Raw genomic sequence first — 12514 nt, forward strand, 5'->3', positions numbered from 1 at the left:
ATTTGTTCACATTCAAGCGCTCTCCTACAGTGTGTAGTGTAGCATGTTTAGCTGTTCCTCGTCCCCCAGTGACAAGGACACTTTCCGTGGAGGCAAAGATTTCTGACTTTTAAGTTGCTTTGTACAATGGCGGGACATAGGCCGCTAGCAAGAATGCTACATTGTGATGAGGATGCGTTTGTTCGCTTGTCGCTGTCAAGTTTGCAGGATGCAGCAATAAATGTGTCATCAACATGCATTATCATGATGTAACGATATTACTAAAAGCTCTATTGTCGGTCAAATGTATATAATTAATATCGTAAAAAATTGTGCATGTGTGAAAAAAAAAATGGTCCAAAGAATCACATTCTGAATTCTAAGCTAAATAAATAACGATTCACATTTTTGCAGCCTGGATTCACACACAATTTCTTTGGGGAATTGCTATTTTCAGTGCTTTAAACGTATACAAGCCTACACAGTTGGTTTGATCCGAGTCTGGGAAAGGGAGGAATCTGATATCCCGGCCTGGTTAAAGCTCCGGGATGAACGCGGCCTCAAGAAATGCTGCGGGGAATAAGCGGAAGCTTACCCTCGCAGCTGTGTTTGTCTTCCGAGAGGACATAGCCGTGATTGCAGACACACACATACGAGCCAGGCCTGTTCTCACAGGAGCCATACGGCTGGCACAGACCTCTGTCGGCGGCACATTCGTCTATGTCTGAAAGGGAAACAACACCAGATCTAAGTTTGTGATTCCTGTCCAAACACCATCTGAGTTGATAAAGAATGTTTTTTTTTGCAGATTACAGTAGGAAAACATTGGGTTATTGTTGTATTTGCTCAGACAATTTAAATATAGACCTCAATGACAAATAATAGTTATGCAACACAAGAAGAAATGCTCCTTCCTATAGAGAAACAAAGCTTCACACTGCATTACAATCTTAGGTTCCATTAATGAATAATCATTGGCAATAAACTGGGGAGCATCATGCAGGTCACTTAGGATTTAAGACGGTCGACCTTGGCAGCGCCGGCCTCCAATCAGAGTGTGACCCTTCTGGCACTCGCAGCTGTATGAGCCCATATTGTTGATACATCGTCCCCTTTGACAGTTTGATGGCCTTTCGCACTCATTGATATCTGTACGGACAACAATGGGACATAATGCATGATGCTTGAAATGGAGATGGCCGAAGTAAATGATGGACTTTTATGCGAACTATAAAAGTAAAGGTGAATAATTCATGCCTTCACAGTGACTGCCTTCCTGCGTGCGCTGGTAACCCGAGTAGCACTGACACTGGAAGGATCCTTCAGTATTGATGCAGTGACCGTTCGCACAGAGTCTGACATCCTCACACTCGTCGATGTCTGAGGACCGCAAAAGTCAGGTACAATTATTTTGATAACATAATTGATGAAACAAAACTAGAACGTGTTCAAGAAAAAAAAATGCTGTGCTGCAAAATATGAAGTGGACCTATGTCACTATGGCAACCTGTGATGTGTTGCGTTCCGCTCATCAATTTACTAACCACTGCAGCTCTTGCTGTCAACAGATGGTAGGAATCCCTCATTACATAAGCAGCGGTACGTTCCAGAAAGGTTCTCACATCTCCCGTTAGAACAGATACCAGGTTTTTGGCACTCGTTTATGTCTGGTGGAAAAACACATGAAGATTTGTTGTTAATTTATGTCTGGCTATTTTCTGAACTCCAAGTGGATGCGAGATCATCACATAGAAATGTAATGCCTCTGTGCGGGCATTACAAGAATGTTTTGAATTGAATAATAAATCAAATATATAAATGAGTCTGCGGCTTGGCAGAGCATGTGCAATCAAACAACTCCTACCCAAGTGAGTCAGAGCTTTTCTTTCAGTCACTCACAACCATATGCATGTACAAACGACCTGGACAGATGCATCCATGACAAAAATATCTGATGGAAAAAAGTGTTTCTTTATCAAGGCTTTTTTCCAGTTGCGCATACACACATACACACGTACACACAGACTTACACACGCACACACAAGTACAGTGACCTGGAGAGATAAATTAATTACACCAACACCCGCTTAAAAAATAAAAAGATTTTCTTTTGTTCATTCACTCGCACACACACAAGTGACCTGGAGAAATTAATCAATTAGGCAAGAGACCTAAGTTTTCCCAGAGCTTTTCTTCCAGTCACTCACATGTGCCCGTGACTTGGAAAGATGCATCCATGACAGAGCGATCAGCTTGGGAAAAACAAAAGGTTTTTCACAGCCTTTCTTTCGCTCACTCACATACACAGTCAGCAGTGACCTGGAGGGGTGCACCCATGGCACTAAGACCCACTGCAAAAAAGGAGCTTTTAATTTTTCTGAGCTTTTCTTCCGTTCATTCACTTGCACACATACACAGTCGACCTGGAGAGATTAATCCATTGCACAAAAAACATGCTGAGGGACACAAGGGATTTTCTTTTTCAGAGCTTTTCCTTTATTTGCTCACTTACAAACACATTAGCATGCACACGCACAAACCCACAAGTGACCTGAAAAGATTAGTCTATTTCACAAAAACCTGCTGGGGAACAAGATAGCTTTTCTTTTTCACAAAAACAGACTGTGACCTGGAGAGATGCAACCATGACACTAAAACCTGCTTGAAAAATTAGCTCTGCTTCCGTTCACTCACTCACTCACACTGACTCACTCACTCACTCACTCACTCACTCACTCAAGTGACTTGGAGTCATTAAACCTTTACACAAAAGACCTACTGGGAAAAAAAATTGCTTTTGTTTTTCATAGCTATTTTTCAGTTCGCACGCACACATATACACACACACAAGCCAACTTGCCAACCTTGAGACCTCCGATTTCGGGAGGTGGGGGGTGTGGGGACCTGGTCGGGGGTGGGGCAAAGGGGTGGTTGGGGGCGTGGTTAAGAGGGGAGGAGTATAATTCACCAACTCGAGTATTTCATATATATTTCATATATATATATATATATATATTAGGGCTGGGCAACGATTAAAAATTTTAATCGAAGTTAATCGCACTATTTCTCCGATTAATCGCGATTAACTGCATTGTATACGCAAAGCCCAATAATGAATTCAAAAGTAGTGTGTAATGCACCTTTATTGTAATATTCTCCCACATGAACAAAAGCGCCAAAACATTTGTTGTGCAAACACAATTTAAATCAGTCCTTGTTAAACAGTAGCAGTTAAATAGCATATTTTATGAAAATCAACTCAAAAAATGTAAATACAAACATTTAAGCTTATTGCCACTGCCAGGGTATTTAAGTTATCCTGTTTGTTATGGAAAATAAATATAATCTACATACAAATCTCTGAGCCACAATCATAACATCTGAACAGGCAATTTCTGAGGTAACAGCAGAAACATTTTTTTTTATCAGGGTCTTATGTTTAAAAAACCTATATTATAGGTAGTGGGCTGTTTTAGGGAATTTTTGATCAAATTATCCGTAGTAGCAATATTAATAATGTTGTGTTTATTCTGCGTAGTGCACTTAAAATAATTATGACCATATATAGGAATTGATATGATGGGAATTTTCCGATTGTTTGCTTGGTGCTTTGATAAACTGAACACATATACATGGTACTATTTGTGATGTTATGAGCCAGGGAAAAAAAGAACTACCCTACCCAGCATGCAACAGGAGTGACGAGCATGCACGGTAGCCCGGTACAGGTTGGGTCGCCATGACGGCATCTTGTATGTTGTGATATGCACGCTCTGAAAGCAAACGTTAAGAACTCAGCCAACACGCCTCGTCTGCATTATTCATAAATAGACTGACAACACAAATACTCCGCTGCTTCACAGGCCGCTGGATGTAGCCGGCAAAGTATTCCCATGCTAGCTAGCCGGTCTAGCAAGCACGCGTCATTCAGTCCAAAACGGCCCGATCTATCCACATTCAGAATTGTCTGGCGGTCGTAAGTGATCCCGGAGTGACCACGCTGTAAGCCAGCCATGAAATTTGCAGAATTGTCCGGTATTTTTGCCAAATGTTCCATCTTTACCAAGAGCCCATCGACGCCGAAGTACATCCGGGAGATGCCATCTTGTTAAGAAAAGGCGTTAACAAAATAAAAGCATGTAAACAACCTACGCAAATGTGCGATAAAATAATTGTCGGCGTTAATAGATTAATGAGTTAACGCGTAATTAACGCATTAATTTGCCCACCCCTACTATATATATATATATATATATATATATATATATATATATATATATATAAATATATTATATATATATATATATATATATGTATATACATATATATATATATACAGTATATATAAATATATATATATGTATGATATACTTGACTTTCAGTGAATTCTAGTTATATATATTTTATTATATACATAAATAAAAGAAATAGTTGAATTTCCGACGGCCCCTATCAAATACACAGTAATAAAAACACAGTTGTTTTACCTGACGGAATAAATAAAGTACTATCTAAATGTACTGTGCTTGCTGGTTACTAAAAAAAATTTTATTTAACTTTCACTATTTGAGTAACCTTTGTTCTGCCATTTGAGTACTGGATTTGTTGTAGACATCCGCAAATGAGAACGGAATGTTGCTAAGAGGATCACAACATTGCTGAGTCAGGTCCGCATGGAGCTGTAGGGGGCCTGGCCTCCAGCCCCGCCTAAATTTTGGGAGATCTTAGGGAGAAAATTTGTCCCGGGAGGTTTTCGGGAGAGGCGCTTAATTTCGGGAGTCTCCCGGAAAATCCGGGAGGGTTGGCAAGTATGCACACAAGTGACCTGGAGAGATTATTCCATTATACTAAAGACCTGCTGGGGAAAAAAAGGTTTCTATTTTTCAAAGATTTTCTCCCAGTCACTCACACACACCAGTGACTTGGAAAGATGCATCCCGCTGGATAAAAGTATATCAAAGTTTGAGCAAGTTACCAAACAATCGCGGAGAAGTTACAATGCTTATATTAAGATAATGTTGATCTCTGAACCATTAACTTGTCAAGCAGCTTAGAAATATGATATTCTTTAATATTGTATTTTTGTACCACTTGCTAATTATGTTAATAAAAAATCGTTGTCTATAAATTGAAAAATAGTCATCCTATTTTTAGGGTGTCTAATATTCCGGTTAACAGGGTGTTTATTCAATGCAGTCTCTACTTACCGTAGCAGATTCCAGCGCGGACCTCATGACCAGGCAAACAGGGAACACACTCAAAGGAGCCCGGCGTGTTTTCACATTGCTCATTCGGACAAGTGTCTGGACTCAAACACTCATTTATATCTAAAAGAAGTCCAGTCCCCAAAATGTTAAGACCAGCGTACTAGTTGAATGTTTTGCTGTGTTTGTAGTGGTTTTACCTTCACAAACTGGGTGACGGTGCGACTTGCTCCTAAAGCCGCTGTGACAGTCACATTTATAAGAACCTGGCAAGTTGACACACTGGCCTCCAGCGCCGCATATGTCGTGCTTGGAGCACTCATTCACATCTGCAACACAGACAATACAAAGTAAATGAATGATTTGACTCCCCCCAAAAATGGAGTCATTAGCCGGACTTACCGACGCATTTAAGCCTCCCATGCTGCACCATGTGTTTATAACCTTGGCGACAGTGACATTTGTAGCCGCCCTCAGTGTTCACGCAAAAGCCTCTGCCTTGACCGCAAGGCTCCGACTCACATTCATTATCATCTGGAAAGAAAATAAATCATCAAAACCTAATACAGTATATAAAACCTACTGATCCTGTATCCTGTTTATTATTGTGATGCAATAATAATGTACAATTGTATTGTAGTTGCTGAAATAAGAAACATATCACCGAGCATTATCATTTTAGGAAACACTGTTGTTGTATTAGATCTGATGAGACTGTGCGGTCCATGTTATGTACAGTAGGAAAGGGATTCATTTGTTGCGGTTTACCTTACACATGAAATGTGACAGACCGGGAGGGTGAGGGATGGATGATTAGAGTAGCCGAGTGATGAATATCTTAAAACATGTTTCGTCACAGTTCCAACTTAGATCACAGTGTCACTTGTTACGTAGAATGGCGCTTCCCATCATTTTTAGCAAACTGCATTGCAAAATGATTAACCCCGCCACCTTCCTCTCACGCGAGATCCACCCAGGAATGGAGTCATATGAATCCCTTCCCTACTGTAACACACAATAATCAGCTACCAAATGTGATGGGAAAATGTAGCTTGAATAAAAAAGTAGCAGGATGCAAAAGGCAAGCATGCACGTGTCCTGGCACTACTATTCCACCCTAAAAATGTTTCCAGGTGTGCACATCCTCACTCGAGCAACCGGGGTCTCTTACCCTCACAGATGTTCCTCTGCGGGTTGAGACGGTAGCCGGGGTGACAGTGACAGATGTGGCTGTTCAGGGTGTTCTCACATTCTCCATGACCACAAATGTTCCTGCTTAGCCTACATTCATCTGTCTCTGCTTCAGGGAGGGAACACACAACATTCTACTAGCATCTAATGGCAGATACACTTACAGTCAAGCCGAAAACTATTTATAGCCTGGACCAAATGTGTTGAGTTGAAGCAGTTGTTTTACTTGGTGAGTGAGTGTCTATTAGCAGGAAAGTGGCAAAAGGCTAAGATTTTTTCACATTTATTTCACAAACTGTTTAAAGGATTCTGGTGACTTATAGCCTTAAAATGAAACTGTACTTTTTGGAGAATTTGCCAATCTTTTACAATAATTATGAGACAAGAACACAGGTCTTTTTTTAACGATTTTAACGATGATAAAAAACCCTTGAAAGATGCGGTTAATGGGAGTCGTCGTCGAAACCTTCAAAGCCCTCTAAAACAACTTCAAAACGCTCCAGAAACGTTTCATATACATACTGCAACTATATATATAATGTAGTAACAGACACCTTCATAACAATATGTAATATGTTCAATATTTATTTAAAATAGTTGTATTAGTAAATTGAGACAACGTTGATGTCTAACGTTGAACACATACAATATATAGCACGGCCTGCATTGACTCAGCCTTTTAAAATTTAAAGTGTTACATTTTTCATGGATTTTAATGATATTCACAAATGTTAGTAAAATCCCATGTTCAATGATTTTCACACAACCAAGAAAAAAAGGTGTCATGCCAAAAGTCCACCTCATTAGTAATGAGCTTGCCTTAATTCAGGACTTAAACATTTATTCGGAGTGGGAGAATAGGGATAAGAGAAACGTGCAAAATTTCAAGCGCGTAAAAACAACACGTAAGCGCAAACTGTAGAATAGAGCCTTAATAGTTACAGCCTTAATACATTTTCAAAATCTGAGGCAGTCCTTCCCTGGGAAACGTCAGAAAACTTCAGGGGAGGCGCAGCAGCATGAGAAAAATAAAGAAAAAATATTTCTGTGAATATTGACATTCATCCAGAGAATTGAATCGATCAGATTATGTTAAGAGCTTATGCTCCCTGGTCCGTTTGCGCTCAAGACTAGATAGGACAACCCGTTTATCACCAGCAAATTGTCTTTAACTCAACATAAAGCCAGGCTATATATAAATATAACTTTGGGTTTAACTGAAAACTCACTGGGTGCCTTATGGGGCACACTTTGTTAGTACTCTGGGAGGACAATTCGATTAATGTGCAGCTTCATAATGACAATACACTTGCCATAAAACATATTTTTACTGATCGTTATTGAGCTGTCATGCTTGTAGAAGCCATTAAATCAACTAGTGAGTGTTCAATGTTTAAACTCCCTCTGTGAGTTTCCTACTACAGCAGCAACAAGAGCACACGTGGGACAAATAAAGCATAGAAAGCAAAAAAGACTAAAGAAGAATTTGTTTGGCAACATGCTGCACAAGTTTGCAGTAATCAGGTAACACTTTTCTTCTATGAAACATAACATTATGAAATGTATTTGAAAATGTGTTCACATACCTTTAAACCTATAGCGGACAAAATGACCCATTTGCTTGCTAAAACAAATCAAATGTATCATATTTCCTCATATAGTGGCCGGGGGTGCTGTTGTTCTGAGTCTGTTCCTGTTTCTGGTCGTTAGGGTCATTAGGGATAATATTTCATAAAAAGATCCTCTTTCTTTTTGTTTCGATGCTTGAGTTTGGATACAAGGTGTGCCAAAGAGAAATTGATTACATTTACACTTATTCATGTCAATCAAATTTGATTAAACACATTATTATTGTTATTATTATTATTAGCATTATCATTCTAGGTTAGTGTTTTGAAATAAAACCGGTCTCTCGACTAATTGTTTTGCTGTAAGTGTAGCGGCTCTGCGTTGTGTATCCATCTTCCCCTACTGCCACCACTGCGAGCAGGTCGCGAACCCACGTCGCCCAATTGAGAGGTACAGTAAGTGTGCTCGCTACTAGGCTAAAAGCCCGAGAGGCCAGCACACTCTTTTGAAGTTGTCAGAGAGTGAGGTTTACCAAGGTGCACATGGCCCAGCAACTCTGGCTGGCACATAGTTACATACGCAAAAATTTGAGTTACAAGCATCCCCGCTGTTTTGGTGGGGTAATAAACGCAGTGAATCCCTATAAGATCTGACCAAATCATCCGGTTTTACTTGCAAGCATTAGCTTACAGCTAGAAAAGGATATAACTTTGTTTTCCAACCACGGGAAGGAAAAAAGTGACTGTGAAGGACAGTGCGGAGAAGAAAAAGTGGATGATAATCATTGAATTAAAGAACTAAATCATTAAAAAATGTAGTAGACATTACGAAGCAGTTGGAGTGTATCACTACTAGTCTGCACCTTGAGTCAGAATGAGTTTAGCGCCAGCCAAGACTTTTAAAATATTACCTAAACTGCAGACATGTATTCATAAAAATATGGAGAAGCTCTCTGTTGAATTGATGGTGTGTTTAACAGAGAAGCAGCTGGAAGGAGATAACAAACAAATCCGCTTTCTAAGGTAAATGCTGTACAGTATTATTAAATTACTTCATAAAACTACAGTAGTTGTCTGTAGTACATTCTATTGAGTTCGGTATGTACAATATTTTTTGTTTTTTTAAAACATGTTAAAGTTGTGCTGTTTTGGGGACCAAGCACCTATTAATTTGATTTTAATTAATTTCAATGAGCAACGCTGATTTGTGTGTTTTGACTCAAGAGCTGTCACAGAACCAATCTTCATTGCTTACCTTTAAGTTGAGGTACTACTGTATTAGCATTTCAACTTTTCCCATTGCATTACACAGTTTTGCTGTCATTTCTAAACTCTTGCTGTTGTTTTTCTTAGTTTTCTTTTAATTTTAAAATGTAGGTTAATTAAAAAAACGGCGGGCCGCAAAAGTCCCAAGCGGTTGCACTTTGAGTATTTCCGGGCTATCCGTTAACTCCAACTGAAGTCATTAGTATTTTTTAAATAAAAGGAAAATTGTCTTGGAATTATAATGCACCTGGCGACTAACAGCATCCAATCAAGTAGGGCCCCCTATTAGAGGAAATAAGGTAACACATACTGTAAGAACAGTTAGCTTGACATGTATGAGGGCTTAACCCAATGTTAGATTTTTACATTTACAGACTACATTTAAGTCCCTTAAAGGATGGTGGAGAGGTTTGCAGGGAACTTACGTGAGACTTTCGTTTGGGTCTCTAAGGGGTCATTGCCATGGGTCATTCTGATGATGGTGGGAGGGGTGGGTTTGACAACTGCAGACCCCCAAAAAAAGTAGAAATGTACTTTAATTGAAGTAAGAACATTGAATACACTTTGATTTGTGCTGACATTTGTCCAAGTCCATAGTGCAATTTCCTTGCACATCAAACACATACTGTATCTGCATGAAGACATTAAATGAATATGTTTTGAGTGTGTAAAACTGAGTATTTTACCAGGAACACGAGGACTGTGGGAAGTGGTTGGATCCTGCTGCACAGCGGTTGTTGTCTCTGGTGGCCTCTGCTGGTTTAAAAAGACCATCAGAAATCGTAAAAAAAAAAAATTAGCTCTAAACCAAAGTCACATTATAAAAGGAGGAATAATCTTACCGGCTGCTTTGTGTCTGGAAAGAAAGGGAGGAAAAGTACATTTTGTCATTGAGAGTTTGCAATGAGATTGCTGACAAAGTGTAGTGGGGTATTCACTTTCTTTGTCCGGCTTCCAGGGGAAAGGCAAAGGAGGGATGGCCACAGTTTCTGTTATATTTTGGAGAACACAGCCTTTGCCCGCAGGGCAGATCTTACTAAAGGCAACTGCGTGTCACATAGAGAGAAATGTATTGGTGATTTATATGATACAATCTTTACATTATGCAAATGAAATGTAGCAAGAAATGAACAAGATCCATTGATTCCCCAAAAAATACAAACCAACACAATTTCTGTATGATATTATGTATAAAAAAAGCTACGTGTCAACATGCACTAATAATTATTAATCTGCTCTTAAAATAACTGAACTAACTGAATCATTAATTAGTTACAGCTTTCTGTTTCCACAATACACAAATTGCCCACAACATATACAGGACTGTCTCAGAAAATTAGAATATTGTGATAAAGTCCTTTATTTTCTGTAATGCAACTAAAAACATGAAAATGTCATACATTCAGTACTTGGTTGGGAATCCTTTTGCAAGGATTACTGCATCAATACGGCGTGGCATGGAGGCAATCGGCCTGTGGCATTGCTGAGCTGTTATGGATGCCCAGGATGCTTCAATTGCGGCCTTTAGCTCATTTGCATTATTGGGACTGGTGTCTTTCAGCTTCTTCTTCACAATAACCCACAAATTCTCTATGAGGTTCAGGTCAGGGGAGTTGGCAGGCCAATGGAGGACAGTAATGCCATGGTCAATACACCAGTTACTGCTGGTTTTGGCACTGTGGACAAGTGCCAGATCATGCTGGAAAATGAAATCATCGTCTCCATTGAGCTTTTCAACAGATACAGCTTCAATAGCCGTATTCCCATGGTCAAGCCACTCCTGAACTCTAGACAACGGAAGTTCCCTCAGTCAGCAATGGTTTAGGGAGCCATGTCAGCTGCTGGTTTTGGTCCACTGTGTTTCATCAAGTCCAGAGTCAATGCAGCTGTGTACATGCTTCCATCTGTTGTAAAGCTCTATGGAGATGATGATTTAATTTTCCAGCATGATCTGGCACCTGCTCACAGTGCCAAAACCAGCAGTAACTTGTGTACTGACCATGGCATTACTGTCCTCGATTGGCCTGCAAACTCTCCTGACCTAAACCCCATAGAGAATTTGTGGGTTATTGTGAAGAAGAAGCTGAAAGACACCAGACCCAATAATGCAAATGAACTGAAGGCCGCTATTGAAGCATCCTGGGCATCCATAACACCTCAGCAATGCCACAGGCCAATTGCCTCCATGCCACGCCGTATTGATGCAGTAATTCGTGCAAAAGGATTCCCAACCAAGTACAGAGTGCATTAATTGACATTTTCAAATGTTTGATTTTGTTTTGCTGTTATAAATTTTTTTTTAATTACTTGGTCTGAGGAAATATTCAACATTTTTGAGATAGGATTTTTGAGTTTTCTTAAGCTGTATGCCATAATCAGCAATATTAAAATAATAAAAGGCTTGCAATATTTCAGTTGATGTGTAATGAATCCAGAATGTATGGCATTTTCATGTTTTTTGTTGCACAACGGAAAATAAAGGACTTTATCACAATATTCTAATTCTCTGAGACAGTCCTGTATATGAAGAACATAATGAGAAACTATACAAAAATTCTACACTATTGAGAATAGCTTTATTAGTTTGCAGTTGCACATGAAGAGGTGTTTATAATATGTTTGCACCTCACATGTGGCTAAATGCGGTAAGGTAACAGTTCCAAGTACGATGCAGTACAGTTGTACCCTACAACAAAATGGCATCATAAACACATTGTGAGTACATATTCTGTATAATGTACTGTATATTACAGACCTGTACCCTCTTGTGGACACCGTTCGCAGTTACGCCCCCAAGCTTTGCCCACAGTGCAGCAGCACATCTCCTTGGTGAGGTGAGTGGGCAGGGCATGCTCGCACCCTCTGACATCGGACGCCATCAAGAAGCATTGGGCGGACTCGGCTGGAGACTCTGACAAAGAACACAACACTTTCACTCCCAGGACCAATTTCAGAATGTTCTATCAGTAATGTCCACTCACCGACGCATCGATTCCTCTCCAGGACAAAGCCATCCTTGCAGGAACATTTGAAGCTTCCCAGGGTGTTCAAACAGTCTCCATTGTGACAGATACCCTGCATGGAGCACTCATTGATGTCTGTAGCGGGCGGGCAAAACATGGAAAGGTTATTTTGAAAGACTGTAGGGTGTGTTTTCTAGTCAGTCTTTTGAAACTGTGGATTCAGTAGGCACAGTAGAGTACAGTACAGTGAAACTTTTATGCCTCTGATTGGTTGGGATTTTCCGTAGGAAATAATGAAATACAAATAATCAAATCATGTAATAATCACAGTATTTTGCTCATT

At 39.7% G+C, this 12514-nt stretch overlaps 1 protein-coding gene across 1 annotated transcript in view; it reads right to left on the reverse strand.

Annotated features, from left to right (window-relative positions):
- The window catches only part of ltbp3 (latent transforming growth factor beta binding protein 3), a 90627-nt gene that overhangs the window by 14738 nt on the left and 63375 nt on the right, over nucleotides 1-12514 (reverse strand). The window contains exons 6-18 of the mRNA XM_061898361.1: nucleotides 12190-12306; nucleotides 11964-12119; nucleotides 10147-10254; nucleotides 9895-9951; nucleotides 9634-9711; nucleotides 6355-6483; nucleotides 5586-5717; nucleotides 5384-5512; nucleotides 5187-5306; nucleotides 1524-1646; nucleotides 1237-1359; nucleotides 1009-1128; nucleotides 575-703 (exon numbers count right to left, since the gene is read on the reverse strand). Of these exons, the coding sequence (XP_061754345.1) occupies nucleotides 575-703; nucleotides 1009-1128; nucleotides 1237-1359; nucleotides 1524-1646; nucleotides 5187-5306; nucleotides 5384-5512; nucleotides 5586-5717; nucleotides 6355-6483; nucleotides 9634-9711; nucleotides 9895-9951; nucleotides 10147-10254; nucleotides 11964-12119; nucleotides 12190-12306 (1521 nt within the window). The remainder of the gene's footprint in view (nucleotides 1-574; nucleotides 704-1008; nucleotides 1129-1236; nucleotides 1360-1523; nucleotides 1647-5186; nucleotides 5307-5383; nucleotides 5513-5585; nucleotides 5718-6354; nucleotides 6484-9633; nucleotides 9712-9894; nucleotides 9952-10146; nucleotides 10255-11963; nucleotides 12120-12189; nucleotides 12307-12514) is intronic.

The sequence above is a fragment of the Nerophis ophidion genome, linkage group LG04 (assembly GCF_033978795.1).
Source record: "Nerophis ophidion isolate RoL-2023_Sa linkage group LG04, RoL_Noph_v1.0, whole genome shotgun sequence".
NCBI classification, from domain to species: Eukaryota; Metazoa; Chordata; class Actinopteri; order Syngnathiformes; family Syngnathidae; genus Nerophis; species Nerophis ophidion.